This window comes from Schistocerca nitens, chromosome 1, assembly GCF_023898315.1.
Source record: "Schistocerca nitens isolate TAMUIC-IGC-003100 chromosome 1, iqSchNite1.1, whole genome shotgun sequence".
NCBI classification, from domain to species: domain Eukaryota; kingdom Metazoa; phylum Arthropoda; class Insecta; order Orthoptera; family Acrididae; genus Schistocerca; species Schistocerca nitens.
Genome location: NC_064614.1, coordinates 32,082,005 through 32,103,387, shown reverse-complemented (window position 1 = coordinate 32,103,387; position 21,383 = coordinate 32,082,005). Strand labels below are relative to the sequence as shown.

Sequence of the window (21,383 nt, the reverse complement as noted above, 5' to 3'; positions counted from 1 at the left end):
GCACTGGGCGAGAGAGTCACGATTAACTCAAACTAATTAAGAGGCCACTACCCCTTGACACCGAATTGTGATTCCATCCAGAACTGGAGATTTACGTGTTTTTAACTCTTTCAGGGGCTTCTCAATGACCGCGATGTCTGTTTCTTTGTCCTTTTTACGGGAGTTTATGCGACAGAAACATCAACAGGTTGATGGTGGAAGATACAACATCGTTGTTGCAGGTAGTCTGCGAAAACCAATTCACAGATGTTGGCCACTGATGAATCGGGTATACGTTTGGATTTAACCCCGTCAGCGTCAGTTAAGGCCTAAAGATGGCGCACTGAAGCACCGAAACTGATAGCCATATAGTAAATAACATCGTAAAGACGGCTATAGATGTTCCATTTTATTATATAAGTGAACGGCCGACGTACCTAAAACTGCTTCCTCAGTGCTTACTCCTCCGCTAAGTATGGCAAGGAAGCCCTAGTGTCACAGTATTATTTCCAAGTTCTGTTGACATTGCACCAGTCGTTCACACACACACACACACACACACACACAAGAAACACATCTGATATACAGAATGTCAAATCAATCACCTTTCATAGGTCTAAATTTATAAATTGTTATTTTATTCACACACACACACACACACACACACACACACACACACACACACACACACACACACAAGAAACACATCTGATATACAGAATATCAAATCAATCACCTTTCATACGTCTAAATTTATAAATTGTTATTTTATTGGGGGTGACAGTTTCGCGCAATATATTACGCCTTCTTCAGCTCCCTGGCCGACATGTTGGAAGATTCCCAACTCTGGTCCAGTCAAAATAGGGGCCAGCAGTCAGTGAATGATATCCGTAGATTTATACCTGAAACAGTGATCACTTCAAAAGTCACCTAACGACCTGAAGTAGAAATCTACGGATACCAGTCACTGAATGCTGGCTCCTGTTTTGAAATCTAGGAAGAGCGAATCTTCCTACACCTCGGTAGGGGGCCTGAAGATGGCGTAATATATCGCCGAAACTAGTGGCCCAATAAAATAACAATTTGGAATTTTAGACGGCTGGAATGTGTTAGATCTGACATTCTGTACTGAACAGCCGAGGTCCAGCAACCACATGTGAAAAGATGGACGTACAGAGAGATGTGGTGTACGAGTACGTCCAGCGCTTTGACCCCACCTTTGACCTGCAGCTGGGCCGAGTGGTTGGTGCTGGCGGCGTTGTTGGAGACGACGCACGTGTAGGTACCACTGTGCTGCGAGGAAACTTTGCTGAACACCAGGAGGCTGATGAACTCGCTCACCTCTTTCTCACTCACCTACCGAGAGAAGAGCAGGATAATCATTACATCGCAGTAGTCACACCTCAAGAAACAATAACAGTGATAGAATTAAGTACAGCAAATAGTGCCCCTTGACAAACAATACAGTGCTTTTCAATGAAAACAGATACAAAATGTCTACAGCGTAACTTAAATAGGATTTTGAAAATGTTTGCTATTAGATTCCCTGTAAATAACTGGCTGATTTGTTTTTAGTCAGCCAGGAAGATCACACACAAAGATGGAACTATTTGTGTGGACGTTCTTACAGCACCAAGATCAATAATTAGAAATCTACTGCACTTTCCAGGGCGCAATCGCTTTCAAATCAGGCAGTTAAGCACGACAGGAAATAATGTTCCACTTAGTAACCACACACACTCCTGCTTCATTATGTCTTAATATAAATCTGTCCGTGATCAATGTAGTATTATTTTAAATTTTTGCGTTGGAAATTGGATAAGCATTTGGATAAGTTTGGTGGAATTTTTTATTGTTATCTAAGCCATTTCTTACATTCTTATGCAGAAAACCAACGGAAGTACGAATGGACATTAAAAAATTAATCTATTTTTTCCCTTGCAAAATATCGTGTAGTGGCATCGATGTTATGTTGAGACATCGAAAAATACTCTGATGTGTCCTAAACATCGTTGTGTTTTGCAACACAATACGGATACGCCTGAAACATAAAAAAAACGATAATTTCATAATGTCTAGAACATTTTGTTAGGAATGACAAGTGTGTCATAAAAAAATTTAGTTCTTCAAAAGTTCCAATATTTCTTCTTGCGACAGTAAATTTTACTCATTCTTTACAATCGATTTCGTTGCTGATTCAAAATCTCCCACCATCTGCGAAAATAGTCTCAACAGGAACAGATGTACTGACCACTGTCAAATATTTAAACGTGATTTTACACAATTTTGGAGATTGGGATTTTATAATATTTCGATATTTCCAACTGATTTTATTTTAATTTTTCTACAAGGTTTCTCAGATAAATTAAAAGTTCATCAGAAAAACTATCGGGAGGTTTATTACTCTTCAGATTCGATGTATTAATTTATGATGGTCAATTAATAATAAAGAAGTCTCTTCATTTTTATCAGACCTGTCAGAGTCGAATTCCGTATCTACATTTTGAGGAAAATTTCGCGATTCTTTAAGTTTTGCTACAGCATTTCCACAAACTACAGAATCTTACAAGTTCATTAATTTGCGCGAGCGTCTGTCTATCGCTGTTGCGCCCTCTCAGGTGACGAAAATGATTTAAGACAACAAAGCAAATGATGAGGTACTCTACTTGGATCAGAATAACAGAGTTGCTGACTGCCAGTAGTGGGCACGACAGCTACCACAGTAACAAGCAGCCAAAGCACGAGTTTGGTAGCACCCTGTGTCCTGTGGACAGCCGTCGCAGCGGGAGCGGACGGCGTAGGGAACGCCAGACACCGTACAGACATAAACGGTCAGCGTGTTGTTCAGTCCCAGGAAGCACCTGATGAAGACGCCGAGGTATGACGTCGAAATATTGTGTTAGAGGAAGGCAGACCACCGGCAGTACACCCGATTCAACGAGATATCACAAAATCGCTGGGAAAGTCTAAGAAATTGCAGCTGTCATATACGAAGTGCATTCAAGTTCTAAGGCCTCCGATTTTTTTTCTCCGGACTGGAAAGAGATAGAAACATGCGCATTGTTTTAAAATGAGGCCGCATTCATTGTCAATACGTCCCAGAGATGGCAGCACTGTACGGCAGATGGAATTTTACCGCCAGCAGCGAGAATGAGAACTGTTTTAAATACTTAAAATGGCAACGTTTTCCTTACTTGAACAGCGTGCAATCATTCGTTTTCTGATTTTGCGTGGTGTGAAACCAATTGAAATTCATCGACAGTTGAAGGAGACATGTGGTGATGGAGTTATGGATGTGTCGAAAGTGCGTTCGTGGGTGCGACAGTTTAATGAAGGCAGAACATCGTGTGACAACAAACTGAAACAACCTCGGGCTCGCACAAGCCGGTCTGACGACATGATCGAGAAAGTGGAGAGAATTGTTTTGGGGGATCGCCGAATGACTCTTGAACAGATCGCCTCCAGAGTTGGCATTTCTGTGGGTTCTGTGCACACAATCCTGCATGACGACATGAAAATGCGAAAAGTGTCATCCAAGTGGGTGCCACGAATGCTGACGGACGACCACATGGCTGCCCGAGTGGCATGTTGACGCGCAACGACAGCATGAATGGGACTTTCTTTTCGTCGGTTGTGACAATGGATGAGACGTGGATGCCATTTTTCAATCCAGAAACAAAGCGCCAGTCAGCTCAATGGAAGCACACAGATTCACCGCCACCAAAAAAAGTTTCGGGTAACCGCCAGTGCTGAAAAAATGATGGTGTCCATGTTCTGGGACAGCGAGGGCGTAATCCTTACCCATTGCGTTCCAAAGGGCACTACGGTAACAGGTGCATCCTACGAAAATGTTTTGAAGAACAAATTCCTTCCTGCACTGCAACAAAAACGTCCGGGAAGGGCTGCGCATGAGCTGTTTCACCAAGACAACGCACCCGCACATCGAGCTAACGTTACGCAACAGTTTCTTCGTCATAACAACTTTGAAGTGATTCCTCATGCTCCCTACTCACCTGACCTGGTTCCTAGTGACTTTTGGCTTTTTACAACAATGAAAGACACTCTCCGTGGCCGCACATTCACCAGCCGTGCTGCTATTGCCTCAGCGATTTTCCAGTGGTCAAAACAGACTCCTAAAGAAGCCTTCGCCGCTGCCATGGAATCATGGCGTCAGCGTTGTGAAAAATGTGTACGTCTGCAGGGCGATTACGTCGATGCAGCAAAGAAAAAAGATCATCGATGTTTCGCATATATCGAAGTGTTAACAACAACTGATTCACTTTGATCCATCGAAACTAAACACCGTCCATCCCCAACTACAGATGACATCGCTGGTGCTAATGTGCATGCGTGGGGTCAGTCCTACCTCTACTATTTGTATTCATGTTGTTGTCCTCCCTGTAAAACGGATCGATCGTTGCTTTTGAAACACATCTAGTTCAAAATGGCTCTGAGCACTATGGACCTTGACTTCTGAGGTCTTGAGTCCCCTAGAACTTAGAACTACTTAAACCTAACTAACCTAAGGACATCACACACATCCATGCCCGAGGCACGATTCGAACCTGAACCGTAGCGATCGCGCAGCTCCAGAGTGTAGCGCCTAGAACCGCTCGGCCACTCCGGCCGGCTGAAACACATCTGGCTCTGAACAGTTATGCGGTCAGCTTTGTCTCTGATGACTTTTAGAAAATTTACTTGAACCATTCACTTCATTTCTATGGCTAAGGGTACCGTGAGGTATTGAAATTACCTGCAAAGACTTGGGAATCGGCGCGTTGTCCTTGAGCCATGAGAACCGTATGGGCAGATCTCCTGACGAGACAGTGCAGCTGAGCTGTGCCCTCGCCCCTTCCTGGATGTTAGCCGGGAAGAAGATGGGCTCCAGCACTGGAGGGCCTGCGGACAGCACGCCGGTTATCGCTCTCGAAGGCCGCAGATAGTCAAAATACTGTTGCATTAACCATTTTTTTAGCGATATGCTGCTGCAGACAAGGCGTGTTATAGTACTTATACCTTTATTCGTCATCGAAATGTAGATGTGGAATTGCAGTGAAAAAACAAAGCGTAATGGAAAAGAAGGGCAATATGCTACTTCAATTTCGGAGTATCCGTACTTCATTAGTGGCGTATCGAAAGTTATGGTGATCACATTATACCGACGCTTACCATTAGCTGTTTCAGTCCACTGTGTTCTAATCACATCATTTAAACTCCACGTTCACATTTAGATGACGAATGGGAGAAGAACAACACAGGAATTTCAACGTTGGCATATATGAGTCTGTAAATACTGCTTGAGTTAGCATGTAGCGTATATCGTAATTAATAGCGTAAAGTGACACAGTTGAAAGTATACAACAATAAAACCAAAAAATGAATGTAAATATATTAGCCTTGATCACCAGTATAATTACATTCGTGACCAAGAGTAGAGCATTTCCATTCAGTGCTGAAGATGTCACAGATCTCCTAAGATAATTTTTGGTAGTGAAAACTAGACAGATCGAGAGAAGCAAGTAAACTGTTTATTATTTGAAAGGTACTGTAATCATCATAAACTGTTAACACATTTATCCCACTGTGAGACAAGCCGGTCAGCGCCTTCGTGGAAAAAAAATGTTTGCTGTTGCCTACGTAAACATAACTGTACCCAGGCGTACACCTCTTCGTCTGAAGCACATCGACGGCAACGAACGTGTTTGTTCTGGGCTCCAAAAATATAGAAACAGCATTGGGAGGGATCGGGACTGTACGGAGAAAGTGTAAGGGCTTCCCAGAAAACTTCTGCAACGTAGTCGAAACTACCATGGCAACATGTGGCGGGTTTAATCCTGGCACAGAATGATGCCGTCCGTCAACATTTCTGGGCGTTTGGACTTGATGGCGCGCTTCAATTTTTGAAAAGTGTGCACGTACCACTGTGGAATCATGTTCCATAAACTCAATGAGCAGACACAGTCCCAATCTCTCCACATGCCATTTCCATATTTTTGGAGTCCTGAAGAAGGCATTCGTGGCCGTCAATTTGTTTCGGACGAAGAAGCACACGCCTGGGCACAATCGTGGTTCTGTAGGCAACTGCAAACATTCTTCCATGAATGCGTTGGTTGGTTGATTCGGGCGAGTGGACCAAACAGCGAGGTCATCCGTTCCATCGGATTAGGGGAGAAGGAAGTCGTCTGTGCCCTTCCAAAAGAACCATCCCGGCTTTCGCCTAAAACGACTTAGGGAAATCACAGAAAACCTACATCAGGATGACTGGACGCGTGTTTGAACTGTCGTCCTCCCAAATGCTAACCACTGTGCACTCTTGCTCGGTCATGATAACTGTGTTTTCATTTATAAGGATTACTTTTGAAACAGTAAACTATACTCCGAAGAGACCTCGGAAGACCCAACGGCACTGATCGAAAGCTGTGTCATCCACAGCTGAGAGGCGTCACTGGAAGCAGATATGGAGGGTCATGTGGTCAGCACGCTGCTCTCCCGGCCGTCGTTAGTTTTCGTGTTCGGAGCCTCTACTTCTCAATCCTATAGTTCGCCTAGTTGGCCTTACAAGGGTTGAGTGCACCCAGTTTGCCAACAGCGCTTGGCAGACTCTGACGTCACCCATCCAAGAGCTGGCCAAGCCCGCCCGATAGCGCTTACCGTCGGTGCTCTGAAAGGAACGTGTGTTACCACTGTGGCAATACTATTAGAGCTGTTTAAATAATAAACAGATTTCGTACTTGGAAACTGGAAATTTGTGGTAAGGTCTTATGGGACCAAACTGCTGAGGTCATCGGTCCCTAAACTTACACACTACTTGCAAGGGAACCTCCCCATCGCACCCCCCTCAGATTTAGTTATAAGTTGGCACAGTGGATAGGCCTTGAAAAACTCAACACAGATCAATCGAGAAAACAGGAAGAAGTTGTGTGGAACTATGAAAAAAAAAAAAAGGAAAACATACAAACTGAGTAGTCCATGCGCAACATAGGCAACAACAAGGATAATGCGAGATTAGTAGAACCGTGGTCCCGTGTTTAGCGTGAGCACCTGACCAACGAGAGGACCTTGGTTCAAGTCTTCCCTCGAGTGAAAATTTTCATTTCTTTATTTTCGCAAAGTTATGATCTGTCCGTTCGTTCATTGACGTCTCTGTTCACTGTAATAAGTTTAGTGTCTGTGTTTTGCGACCGCACCGCAAAACCGTGCGATTAGTAGACGAAAGGGCGTGCCTCTCCAATGAGAACCGAAAACATTTGATCGCAAGGTCATAGGTCAACCTATTCCTCCACAGGAAAACACGTCTGATATATTCTATACGACACTGGTGACGGCATGTGCTTCACATGACAGGAATATGTTGTCGACCCACCTAACTTGTACACTTGGCGAATGGGTAAAAAGATTCTTCCACCTTGCCCGATTTAGGTTTTCTTGTGGATGTGATAATCACTCCCAGAAAAGTGATTAAATCATAAGAGTTTGTCACATAAACTGCAACAAATGACTGCAACAGTTTCACAGTCGCACAGTTTTCCCTGTGCTCTGTTTTGTGCTATGTTTTTAACGTTTTCAACGTGTAGACAGCCAAATCCTGCATATGTCCAAGCAAATCTGAACATGTCCTGGAATTTTGGAGAGCGAAGTTGATTGTGTGTGAGTACCTGAACTTTGATAATTGTCTGAAAACAAAAAATTAAACTCTTCGCTCGAGGGTAGACTTGAACCAAGGACCTCTCGTTCCGCAGGTGCTCACGCTAACCACGGGACCACGGCGCTCCTGAGCTCAGATTATCCTTGATGTTGCCTAACCTGCGCATGGACTACTCAGTTTGTATATTTTGCTTATTTTTTTCATAGTTCCACACAACTTTTTTCTGTTTTCTCGATTGAGCTGTGTTCAGTTTTTCAACGCCTATCCACTGTGCCAACTTATAACTAAATCTGAGGGGGGTGCGATGGGGAGGTTCCCTTGTTAGTCTAGCTTAAACTAACTTCCGCTAAGAACGACACAGACACCCATGCCCGAGGGAGGACTCGAACCACCGACGGTGGGGAGGGGGGGGGAGGCGGTGGTTGGGTTGGGGGGGGAGCGACGCGCGAACCGTGACAAGACCCCCAAGACCGCGCGGCTACCCCGCTCGGCATTTCTTACTTTTCTTTCCACCTGTCTCTGTTTCATCTGACTGCCGCTTATAGAAGCGCGCGCGGCTGGCAAGCAGGGTGACACTCACTGGTGACGGCCAGCAGCAGCTCGCCGCTGGCGACCTCGCCGGCGGCGCCGCGCACTTTGCAGACGTAGGCGCCCGCGTCGGCCGCCGGGTCGACGCGCACGATATGGAGGGCGGCGCCACCGTCGCGCAGCTCGTGGCGCAGGTCTGCGGTGAGCGGGGCGCCGCGGCGCTCCCAGGAGACGCCGCTGACGGGGTGGCCGGCGTACGGGCAGCGCAGCGTCGCGTCGGCGGCCGCCACGGCGCGCACCGGCTCACCCACCTGGCGCACGTACGGCGGGCCTGCGGACGTCCAGGGGAAGCGCTGCACTACAGGCTGCGGCTCAACGAAAAGACGCGGCTGGCCATTAATTTCAGAACTCGTGCGGAACGAAGGACGATGTCGCCTGCAGACGTACCGGGTGATCGAAAAGTCAGTATAAATTTGAAAACTTAATAAACCACGGAATAATGTAGATAGGTAAAAATTGACACACGTGCTTGGAATGACATGAAGTTTTATTAGAACCAAAAAAAAGTTCACAAAATGTCCGACAGATGGCGCTGGGCAGCAAAACTGCTACCGTGACGGGTGACAGGTACGCCGATATGTTACAGAATTGCATCATCCCCAGCCTGGCTCATAAACACCTGCTGGAACGTACGATGTTATGCAGGGTGGCGCTTCACCCCATATTGCTACACGAGTGAAAGATCTCTTGCGCGCGTCGTTTGGTGACGATCGTGTGCTCAGCCGCCACTTTCGTCATGCTTGGCCTCCCAGGTCCCCAAACCTCAGTCCGTGCGATTGTTGGCTTTGGGGTTACCTGAAGTCGCAAGTGTATCGTGATCGACCGACGTCTCTAGGGATGCTGAAAGACAACATCCGACGCCAATGCCTCACCCTAACTCCGGACGTGCTTTACAGTGCTGTTCACAACATTATTCCTCGACTACAGCTATTGTTGAGGAATGATGGTGAACGTATTGAGCATTTCCTGTAAAGAACATCATCTTTGCTTTCTCTTACTTTGTTATGCTAATTATTGCTATTCTGATCAGATGAAGCGCCATCTGTCGGACTTTTTTTGAACTTTTGCATTTTTTTGGTTCTAATAAAACCCCATGTCATTCCAAGCATGTGTGTCAATTTGTACCTCTCTATCTGCATTATTCCGTGATTTATTCAGTTTTCAAATTTATACTGACTTTTTGATCACCAGGTACATTTTCGCGGACTAAGCATTCACTGCACACAGAAGGCAAGTAGAACTGTAGTTTATCCGGACGAAACATGGGTTTCACTGTAGCGGGACTTTGAATTTCGCCGCGCTACACTCGTTCCCTCAGATAAAAAATATCCCGTCGCAGCGGTATGAGCGCTCGACGGCAGAGAAAATACTAAAATGGTAACTCTTTTTTTGTTTTCTATCCGTTTTTTGTTTGTCTCTTGATAGCCGAAGCTTAAGGCAGACGTGATCTGATGCCGACGTAAAAACTTAATGGCTAATCTTGTAGACATTGTGGAAGTTGTTAAGAAATTCGGAGGATGGTAGTAGGAAAGTAAATTAAATTGCATACAGTATCAAGATGATTTTAATTGGTATAAATTAGTGATTCCTGGACGATTGCAAGATTTCGGAGCAGACTTTTCACGCAGAATTGAAGGAGATTTTTGAAGACCTGGACGCCGCACGAAAGAAGACATGTTAACCTGGTAAAGAATGAACTCTAAGCTACGCCATTTCCCCCTGTCAGTTACATTTTGTTATTCTCTGTTATTTTTCAAAATTTTTGTAGTGGAAATTGGTTTAACTTTTGCTCAAAAACGTCACAAGGACCACCCCAACAAAGCTTTTCCGAATAACGAAGTCCGATAGCTTTTCTGTAATACGAAGTCCGATCTGCATTTCTTTCTTTCTTTCCCTTTTTTCACGGTCTTTACTGATTTAGAAAAAACCATTTTTATTCACGATTTCTTCCACATTTTCAACCTTTTCTTCTCCTCTTATTTATTTTTCTTTTTTTATTAACCACTACATCACAAAAGCATAAGAACAAATATATAATTTTTCTTGTGCCTTTGCTGGCTCGGCATGGTTATGAACTGATTTGGCACAGTTAGTTCAAAGGGTGCCCCAATGCTCTTCCTGTCACCACCTCATTATTTCCCCCTTCCCCCATTCTCCCTCCCCTCGAATGGAAGGACTTTGTGTACACCTCTCTCTGTGTTATTCATCTGAAACTGAGCGAAAGCTTTTCAAATGTTTGCAAATCGTGTAGCAGAGGCGGGAATTCAGTATCAGCACAGTATTCACCTACTGGGATGTGGGAAACCGCCTGAAAACCGCAACCAGGCTGGCCAGCACAATGACCCTCGTCGTTAGTCCACCAGGCAGATTCGATCAGGGGCCGGCGCACCTCGCCATCCCGGAAGGGGCGCTTTTACATGTTCGGCTATCCGGCGTTGCTAGAAGCAAATATACAGGGCCTGACAAAAAAAGTGAAGCACGCAGAAGACGTGTCATACGCCAACGTATTCTTAAACTTTCACACCACTGCCAGGAATGTAAGTTATAATAGTGGCAATTATCTGCAACAAGTGGAATGGTCACGAGATTGCATTAGTGTTGTTTGAGTGTAGTGTTGTTACCAGGCCTGGTCGGGTATGTAAGGGGCATGAACAGCTAGCTACACATGTTGAGTGATCACTGTGAAGGACACCTGACGGAGTATGAACGAGGCTTCAGTGCAGGTCTCCATTTCGCCGCTTGGTCGAATGGTGCTTCAAGATTTGTGGGGTATTCAAGTGTGACAGTGGCCCAGTGTTGGACTGCATGGGAACGTGACGGCAGGCATACTCGCCGTCAAGGTTCCGGCCGACTACGTCAGACGCCCCAATCGCTGTATTGTGCACAGAGCACATTATTTAACCTTTGACATTCGCGCCTGCCATCTGAGAACAACTAATAGACTCCCTGCACCATTGATAGGAGACTAACAGCAACTGAGAGCAACTAGGGAGCAACTGTCCAATGCGTAAGCTGCCATTAATACCACGACACCAGCAGTTGAGTCTGGAGTGGTTTCTTGATCACTAGGCTTGGACTACTGATCAGTAATGTTGCACTGTGTTCAGCGATGTATCGCTATTCTGCACTACCGCGCCGGCCGAAGTGGCCGTGCGGTTAAAGGCGCTGCAGTCTGGAACCGCAAGACCGCTACGGTCGCAGGTTCGAATCCTGCCTAGGGCATGGATGTTTGTGATGTCCTTAGGTTAGTTAGGTTTAACTAGTTCTAAGTTCTAGGGGACTAATGACCTCAGCAGTTGAGTCCCATAGTGCTCAGAGCCATTTGAACCATTTGCACTACCGCAGGGGTCTAACGTCAGCGACTATGGCCACAACCTGGGGAGAGTTCCCCCTCGTCCAATGTTTTGGAGAGTCGCAGCAATGTTACTCCTGTCATCATTGTATGAGAATCCATTGGGTATAGCTTCAGGTGACAGTTGGTAGTGATTTAAGGAACTGTGACGGTACAACAGTACATCATGGACATCCTGCGCTCTCATGCAACATTATCTTCGTGCCGTTTTCCAACAGGGGAATGCACCTCTATACATGATACATGATGTTGAACACTTCCGTGCCCAGCAGAATCCCCAGATGTATCCCTGACAGAACATGTGAGAGACAAGCTAGGACGTCAGCTCTGTCCCAGTGCCACGATCACCGAGTGAGGTGGCGCAGTGGTTAGCACAATGGACTCGCATTCGGGAGGACGATTGGTCAAACCCCCGTCTGGCGATCCTGTATTAGGTTTTCTATTATTTCCCTAAATCGTTTGAGGCAAATACCGGGATGGTTCCTTCGAAAGGGCACGGCCAATTTCCTTCCACATCCTTCCCTATTCCGATGGGACCGATGACCTCGCTGTTTGATCGCCTCCCCCAAACCAACCAACTAACCAACCAGCCAGTGCTAGTATCCAGGATATCAAGAACGAATTACGACAGTTGTGGGCCAGCTTGCCTCAGAAGAGGACATCCGTCCCAACCGCGTCTGTGCAAGCACCCAGGCTAGAGGGGATCCAATATCATACTGCTCATAATGCCAAGTTCTTTGACTCGATTTTTTAATCACCGAAATAACATCACATACCCTCTCAGCCCGGTAAGCTTCATTTCGTTTCTTCATTCCTTTCTGGATACTTCACTTTTTTATCCGTTGGTATACTGGGCATGACTCCACTGGAAGTGGTAGCCTGAAAGCACCTAACTCATTGTGGCTCATGCTGGATACGCAAATACTGGTTTTCTGCTAGTTCAACTTCGAATTTCGTGGTTGTTAGAGTTCTTTCCTATCACAGTTCCATTCGGGGATCAACGGCGCTATGTCAAGCAGAAATTCGTTAATCTAGTGCGCTCATTAGAAGAAGGCTACATTATTGTTATTGATAATGCCAGCTATTATCCATTATTCCACGCATGTTTACAAACCTCCATCATCGAACTGACGTAAGACGGACATTGTGGATCAGAAAAAGGGTGTTCAGCTTTCTCCTGCTGAAACTAAGGGTAAACTTTTATCCAAGCAAGGGATAAGAAGTGCAGAGAAGGTCTATGAACGGGGCTACATTGCAAAGAAAATGGTACATGAAGTTGTGCGACGTCCGTCATACCATTGCCAATATAATCCCACTGAGTTGATATGAGCTCAGGTTAAACGTGATGTGGCAGAAAGGAACGTTGTTTTTAGGTTCGCCAATGTTGAACGGCTTATGTACACATCTCTAGATCGATTTATGAAACAAGATTGGACTATATGAGTGAAATATTTGGAGGAGTTGTGCGAAAAAATGATAAGCAATACATTGGGGTGCTGCTGTGGAACCACAGTCATTAAACTTGAATAACAATCAGAGGATGAACAAATTTAGGTATCTATAAAGTCTTAAACAACATTCTGCATTTAGCTGCTTCAACTAGTGCAGTTAGTAAAGCTGCTTCCTTACTGCACGTATTTCTTTTCTTATAGGATGTACTGTGAATAATTTCCAAGTGCTACCATCTTTCTTATGTCTGAACGTGCAGGACGCAATAGTGTTTTTGGTAAGCAGTCATTGAATTGTTGCAAAAAATCTCAATTCATACATCATCTGTAAATTTACGATCGTTTTTCACGTATATTCATTTGTGATTGTAAGGGACTGGTGTTTCATGTACACTTTTCTACAGCGTACATCGGTGTTTTAGGTGATGTGTACAGTGATGAAGCGTCTGTGACCGAACAGTTGCAAGTATTATATTTTCTGTAAGTGTGGAATGTTCCCTGTCGTATTAATGCAAGCTGAAGGAGAAAGAACTGTGGCAGCGGCAAGCGATCATTGTTCTCTACCACGCACGGAGTCTCTCGTAAATAAATAGTTTTAATAGGTGAGATGACATAATAACGTCTAAGGTGTCATCAAAATTAATTTTGTAAATTTCTTAGCAATTTTCTCGCTGGAAGTTCCTACGAGGTCTAATATAACGCAGATTCATCAGTGACGGCATTTTTAGTAGCACAAAAGCGAGACAATTTCACACCTCTTCTAGGATTTTATTTTTATCTCACAAATATATTTGTGTCTGCACAATGAACTACTTCTTGCGCACATCTGTAATTTTTGAGAATGTTCACATATTTTCTCCCATGAAATATGCAATATATTAGTGTTTCTGGCTTCTTCCATAGACTGAAGTAAAAATTCTTTTTCTTTGGAGATTTCTTATAACGTTAGTTTTTTTTTCGTAGCAATTAGGAAGAATATTCCTTTAGAAAGTACTGTGTCACATTACAAACAAAAAACAGAAATGTCTAATACATTTATGGAATTTTTGCTAACATTTTAAATTGTCGCTAAAAGGCAATGCTGTAAGTAGGTCAGTTGACCTTGACCCGCCTAGATCGGATGACACACTCACGAGTGCGGGCGCCAGCCTGCCTCTCTCCTTTCCCATACACAAACACAGATACATCATGTTAAGAATACTTTAATGTCGGGCACAAAAAATTAATCATAATGTCGGGTGAACCAGAACTCCACCGACAAACTTTCAGAAGTGGTAGTATGGGCTGTCTTGGGCATCTTGTCACGGTCCGCGCGGCTCCCCACGTCGGAAGTTCGAGGCCTCCATTGGGCATGGATGTGTGTGTGTGTGTGTGTGTGTGTGTGTGTGTGCGTGTGTGTGTGTGTCGTCCTTAGCGTAAGTTAGTTTATGTTAGATTAAAGTGTGAAAGCTTAGGGAACGATGACCTCAGCACTTTGGTCCCATAAGACCTTACCACAAATTTCCATTTTCCAAGAAAATAATAACTAGTAAACATGGGCTGTAAAATGCATACCTTAAGCGCTATGAGCATTTGTTCATTTTAGTTTCTGTGAGATGCATCTCTTCTAATGAACGCTCTTTGCTTTCCATATTTTGAGAGGTGGTGGTGTGTACTAAAACATGAAAAAAAGTCCAGTAAATATGAGCTCTAAAGTGTATGTCTTAAGAGCAATGGGTATTTGTTCATCTTCGCTACTGTGAAACACATCCCTTCCGCTGGACGAGTGCTCATAGCTCTTAAGGTATGCATCTTAGACACCATGTCTTGTTTTGGTCCTTACTGCCTTCTCCCAAAGTGTGGAAGGCAAAGATCTAGGACCTAGGAGAGATTTGTTTCGCAGTATGAAGACAAACAAGTGCTCATAACTCTTAAGGTTTGCATTTTAAAGCCTATGGTTCAAATGACTCTGAGCACTATGGAACTTAACTTCTGAGGTCATCAGTCCCCTAGAACTTGGAACTACTTAAACCTAACTAACCTACCTAACCTAACCTAACCTAACCTAACCTAACTAACCTAAGGACATCACACACATCCATGCCCGAGGCAGGATTCGAACCTGCGACGGTAGCGGTCGCGCGGTTCCAGACTGTAGCGCCTAGAACCGCTCGGCCACCCCGGCCGGTACTTAAAGCCTATGTTTACTAGACATTTTGTTATTGTTTTGGTCCACGCTACCATCTCTGAAAGCTTACCGGTTGAGTTCTTGTACGACCTGTGTAATTTGACCAGTGAATAAAAATCTGAATATGAGCTTGCATATCATATGTTGCTAACAAAGTCGTAACACTAGTGGGTGATTGTGGGTCACATTTTATTAGACCCAATAGTAAACTGGTTGTTTCTTGTGATCGCAGAGAACAGCTACTAATACGGTTAGTGCCCCTCTCCAAAAACACTCGCATGGGGTGATCCAGTCCAGTGTAATGGGTGAAGATGCTACTGAAACCTTCTGTGGTTATTCAATAAAATTTTTCTGGGTGTGTGACCGTATGTTTAAAATTCTCTGAAGCGTTGATCACTATTGCAAATAGCCTTCCTCAGGGAGTTTTTGCAAATTGCTGAATAAGAAAACTTTTGGATCTTAAGCGGAAGAGGCTGTTACCGTAATGATTAGATTAGATTAGATTAGATTTTCGTTCCATAGATCCGTGCTGAGGACATCCTCGTGGATGTGGAACATGTCGATTTTTTTAAAACTGAAATAACAATACTAATAGTATGAATATATACAGTACATCATTTGTTTCTATTAAAAAATTCGTCAATGGAGGAAAAGGAGTTGGCCACTAGTAAGTCTTTCAGGGTCCTTTTAAACTGATTTTTATTTGTAACTAAATTTTTTATGTTTGCTGGCAAATTATTGAAGATGAGTGTTTCTGAGTAGTGGACTCCTTTTTGAACTAAAGTAAGTGGTTTTAAGTCATTGTGCAGATCAGTTTTGTTCCTGGTATTGTATGTATGAACTGAGCTATTTGTTGGAAAAAGAGATATATTATTTAGGACAAATTTCATTAAGGAGTAAATATACTGAGAGGCAGTAGTTAGTATACCCAGTTCTTTGAAGAGGTTTCTACAGGACGTCCGTGAATTTACTCCACAAATAATACGTATTACACGCTTTTGGACTCGGAAAACTTTTGTTTGACTTGAAGAGTTACCCCAATATATGATACCATATGACATTATGGAATGAAAGTATGCAAAGTATGCAAGCTTTTTCATTTTTATGTCACCTATGTCTGCTAACACTCGAATTGCAAATACAGATTTGTTAAGGCGTTTCTGCAGTTCTGTGGTGTGCTCCTCCCAACTGAATTTATTATCAAGTTGTAATCCCAGGAATTTAAGACTGTCAACCTCTTGGTTCAAATGGTTCAAATGGCTCGGAGCACTATGGGACTCAACTGCTGAGGTCATTAGTCCCCTAGAACTTAGAACTAGTTAAACCTAACTAACCTAAGGACATCACAAACATCCATGCCCGAGGCAGGATTCGAACCTGCGACCGTAGCCGGCCGAAGTGGCCGTGCGGTTAAAGGCGCTGCAGTCTGGAACCGCAAGACCGCTACGGTCGCAGGTTCGAATCCTGCCTCGGGCATGGATGTTTGTGATGTCCTTAGGTTTGTTAGGTTTAACTAGTTCTCAGTTCTAGGGGACTAATGACCTCAGCAGTTGAGTCCCATAGTGCTCAGAGCCATTTGAACTGCGACCGTAGCGGTCTTGCGGTTCCAGACTGCAGCGCCTTTAACCGCACGGCCACTTCGGCCGGCTGTCAACCTCTTCTATCTGCTCTTCTTCATACTTTATGCATATGCTGGGTGGAGACCTCTTACAGGTTCTGAATTGCATATAGTGAGTCTTTTCGAAGTTTAATGTCAGTGAGTTGGCTTTAAACCATTTATTAATATTCATGAAAATATCATTAGCGGTAATCTTATTGGGTATTCAGAATGAGGGGAAGGGATGTTAGACGTCCTTATTGGTATCTGCATTAATTCTTATCATTGGTGAAGATAGACATTCTTGATGGTGTTTGCGTAATTGCTTGCCACTGGTGAAAATAGGCGAATGAGAAACGGCGTGCAGCTGTGACGTAGCGCTGTTTACTTGCTGCCTAGTGCCGGCTGAGGCATGTCAGTGCTCTGTGTACCTGCGGTCGCTGCGGTCCCCCGCGCGCCTGTGTGTCTCGCTTCACACGAGCCGCCTCTCCGTACTGTTGTTACTGCCGGCAGCCGTGACAAGAGGCGTCATGTCAAGGATTGCACGGCCCCTCCCGCCGGAGATTCGAGTCCTCCGTCGGGCATGGGTATGTGTGTGTCGTTCTTAACAGAGGTTACCTTAAGTTACTTTAAGTAGTGTGTAAGTCAAGGGACCGATGACCTCAGAAGTTTGGTCCCTTAGGAATTCACACACATTTGAACATTTTAAAGTCTGTACCCGTCCTCTCTACTCATGTTGGAGATTCGCTTGCCTATTTTTATTGCCCCTCTAAATCCCCTCCTGAAGGTAAGAGACTGTGCCGCCAGTACGCGGATTTCCCTAAATTCTGTTCACCGCACTCATCCTGGTGTTCGGACACCGCTGACTTGGTGTGTTTTCTTTGTCGGACATACCTTTCACGTATCATGTCATTTCTGGAAACCCAGAATCTACTCTGTAGGAATCAACATGGATTCCGGAAACAGCGATCGTGTGAGACCCAACTCGCTTTATTTGTTCATGAGACCGAGGAAATATTAGAGACAGGCTCCCAGGTAGATGTCATTTTCCTTGACTTCCGTAAGGCGTTCGATGCAGTTCCGCACTGTCGCCTGACAAACAAAGTAAGAGCCAACGGAATATCAGACCAGCTGTGTGGCTGGATTGAAGAGTTTTTAGCAAACAGAACACAGCATGTTGTTCTCAATGGAGAGACGTCTACAGACGTTAAAGTAACCTCTGGCGTGCCACAGGGGAGTGTTATGGGACCATTACTTTTCACAATATATGTAAATGACCTTGTAGGTAGTGTCGGAAGTTGCATGCGGCTTTTCGCGGATGATGCTGTAGTATACAGAGAAGTTGCAGCATTAGAAAATTGCAGCGAAATGCAAGAAGATCTGCAGCAGATAGGCACTAGGTGCAGGGAGTGGCAACTGACCCTTAACATAGACAAATGTAATGTATTGCGAATACATAGAAAGAAGGATCCTTTATTGTATGATTATATGGTAGCGGAACAAACACTGGTAGCAGTTACTTCTGTAAAATATCTGAGAGTATGCGTGTGGAACGATTTGAAGTGGAATGATCATATAAAATTAATTGTTGGTAAGGCGGGTGCCTTGTTGAGATTCATTGGGAGTGTCCTTAGAAAATGTAGTCCATCAACAAAGGAGGTGGCTTACAAAACACTCGTTCGACCTATACTTGAGTATTGCTCACCAGTGTGGGAACCGTACTAGATCGGGTTGACAGAGGAGATAGAGAAGATCCTAAGAAGAGCGGCGCGTTTCGTCACAGGGTTATTTGGTAAGCGTGATAGCGTTACGGAGATGTTTAGCAAACTCAAGTGGCAGACTCTGCAAGAGAGGCGCTCTGCATCGCGGTGTAGCTAGCTGTCCAGGTTTCGAGAGGGTGCGTTTCTGGATGAGGTATCGAAGATATTGCTTCCCCCTACTTATACCTCCCGAGGAGATCACGAATGTAAAATTAGAGAGATTCGAGCGCGCACGGTGGCTTTCCGGCAGTCGTTCTTCCCGCGAACCTTACGCGACTGGAACAGAAAGGGAGGTAATGACAGTGGCACGTAAAGTGCCCTCCGCCACACACCGTTGGGTGGCTTGCGGAGTATAAATGTAGATGTAGATGAAGATATCCGTGTGCTGATCAGCCATCCCGTCTCGCCTTCATACACTAGTCCACACTCGCAGCCGATGTAAATTCTAGAAGCATGTAGCCATACTGCATCTTTCGTTGAGTCAAGAACATTTTTTATTCTGTTGCTGCTTCTAAAAAGATCTTAATACCTGATCGTCGGGGAATTTTGCCCATGCGTTCCGTGACGTCTTCACTCTTGCCTTCACCCTTTGTCGCCATACTTTCTATCTATCATATCATGCCATAACCATTGACTTCTCAGGTTTTGCAGTTCGGCCTTCATATGCCCTCCATCGCTAATCCTGTGGGTCCTCTTGGCTAAAATATGCAGGGCGAATTTCTTCTGTGTAGAGTGAAGAAGGGAGGAGGGATGTAGGTACTTGTCTGAGCTGGTGGGCTTCCCACATACTCTGTGGCCAAGTTTGGCGTCAGGTTTCGGTAAAGGTCAACGTCGATGGAAGTCAGCACCCTCATTCTTTCCTATCTCCATAGTGAATTAAATTTTTCTATGATGCTGATTGAGGTGTTGGTGGATATTCTTTAACTCTTCTTCTCGTGTGGCCAGATAACAAAGGTGTCGTGAACATATGGGCGTAATTGTGCGGACTGGAGTGCTGTTTCTTCAAATGCTTCTGTGAAGATATCTGCTGCAATAGGCGAGAGAGGGGAACCCATAGTTACATCGTCTGTCTGTTCAAAGAATTTCTCTTTCCGTCTGAAACAGGTGATCGTTAAACAGTGGCGCACTAGCTGGCAGACACCAGGTGCCGTACGCTCCTCTATGATCTGACGGTATCTGACGCTGGTACATTTGTGAATAAAGACTTCACGTCGAAGCTGACCATCAGGACAGCAGCCGAGACACACTTCTCTTTCATAAGTGCTACAAAATAGGAGGAGGCCTCAACATATGATTCTGCATGGCTCACCAAATGTCGAAGCTTCGAAGCCAGTTCTTTCCCTAGACTGTAGGTCGGTGAATGAATGCTATTCGCAATGGCCGTACAAAGAAGCCTCTTTGTGAACCTTTGGTACACTGCATATCCATGATTCCTGTCGAATACTATACACTGACATTGACAATGCGGTCATATATCGAGCGGAATTTTATTAACTGTAACAACGGATATGGAAGCTGTGACGAAGCAACCTGCGATAATTTCAATTCGCCTCTTGTTTTGCCATCTGCCTCCTTAAATACGTTTTGTTACTTTTGGCTGATTACTATTAATATACGTGAGCTTAATGTGCATTTTCATAAAAGAGAAAGATTGGCCCTCAGTTTTAAAGTAAATAAAAACAGATCTAATTTTGTGCTTAGTTTTATGTATGTAATTGATTTTCTAATTTATTGTGACTATTCCTAGTTAGTATCGTTTATTATAGGGTGAAATCAATGATTATTTCGTTACTTAAATTCTATTCTTGACATTTACACAAATATTAATTCTGTAATAATTGTAAAAATTTGGAAGACGAAGTACTAGTAACTTTAAAGTATCTATTTAGCTCTATTCAAAAACATGTTAGCAAAACCAACCCTTCATTAATTCCAAAGCAATTAACAGTTTTGTCAAAACTATTGTTCGTGTTATATTTGTTAATTTCACGCTTTAAACAAATAATTGGGCCTAACTCTTCCAGCAGAAGAAACTCTTAAAAAGAAACAATTTTTCGATGTATTCAGTCAAATTAATGAGTTAAGTTTTAATTGTAATTTTTGTAAATTTAACTTTAACCGATGTGTAGTTTCAGCACCTATTATTGTGATGATATATAAGGGTCCGATTTTTGGTCACGACACAGTCAGTTCACGGCCGAGTTCAGGCGAGCAACCTGTGTTGGTTAGAACAACAACAATGCTACAAATTAACTGCGGAACAAGTGTTAAACAATTAGGCCGTGTGTAAAAACAGTGGACGTGTCGGATCCATACGTACCTGATTATTCTTAAAGAACTTTGAACTTTGTGTTTAGGTTTTACTGCACTTACATTTTAAACAGTAAATTATTCGCCTGCAGACTATTAATGAGGCTTATCGAAAGGTAAAAAATAGTGCACTGGCCATATAACTGTGTATTATTGGGGGTTTGTGAACAGTGAAATTAAAGTACTGTAAAACGTAACTGTGCATCTATCGGCTACATCATTTAAAGTAGTCAGAGTCGAAATCCACAACCCATTTTTCAGCCAGTGTAGCAACGCAGTACGAAGACATCGAGGACAGTCAACAAACATCAATCGACGAAGAGATAAATAAAGCAGATGGAACCGTCACAAAGCCTCCGCTTACGTGCAACCAACCTGTATGGGTAGGAAGTCTACGAAATTATCAGGCAGCTTGAAACTCTGCGGCTAAAATAAGGTAAAGTGACGAATGATCTTCTCTTCTTGAAGTTATGCAGTGACACTACTGTAGTGCCAAAATTCTTATGGCTGACGTCCCATATAAAATCTAACAAGATG

General features: G+C 44.0%; 1 protein-coding gene across 1 annotated transcript in view; it reads right to left on the bottom strand.

The window, feature by feature from the left end:
* The window catches only part of LOC126262686 (Down syndrome cell adhesion molecule-like protein Dscam2), a 551,718-nt gene that overhangs the window by 251,401 nt on the left and 278,934 nt on the right, over positions 1–21,383 (bottom strand). The window contains exons 9-11 of the mRNA XM_049959465.1: positions 8,205–8,483; positions 4,733–4,878; positions 1,197–1,335 (exon numbers count right to left, since the gene is read on the bottom strand). Of these exons, the coding sequence (XP_049815422.1) occupies positions 1,197–1,335; positions 4,733–4,878; positions 8,205–8,483 (564 nt within the window). The remainder of the gene's footprint in view (positions 1–1,196; positions 1,336–4,732; positions 4,879–8,204; positions 8,484–21,383) is intronic.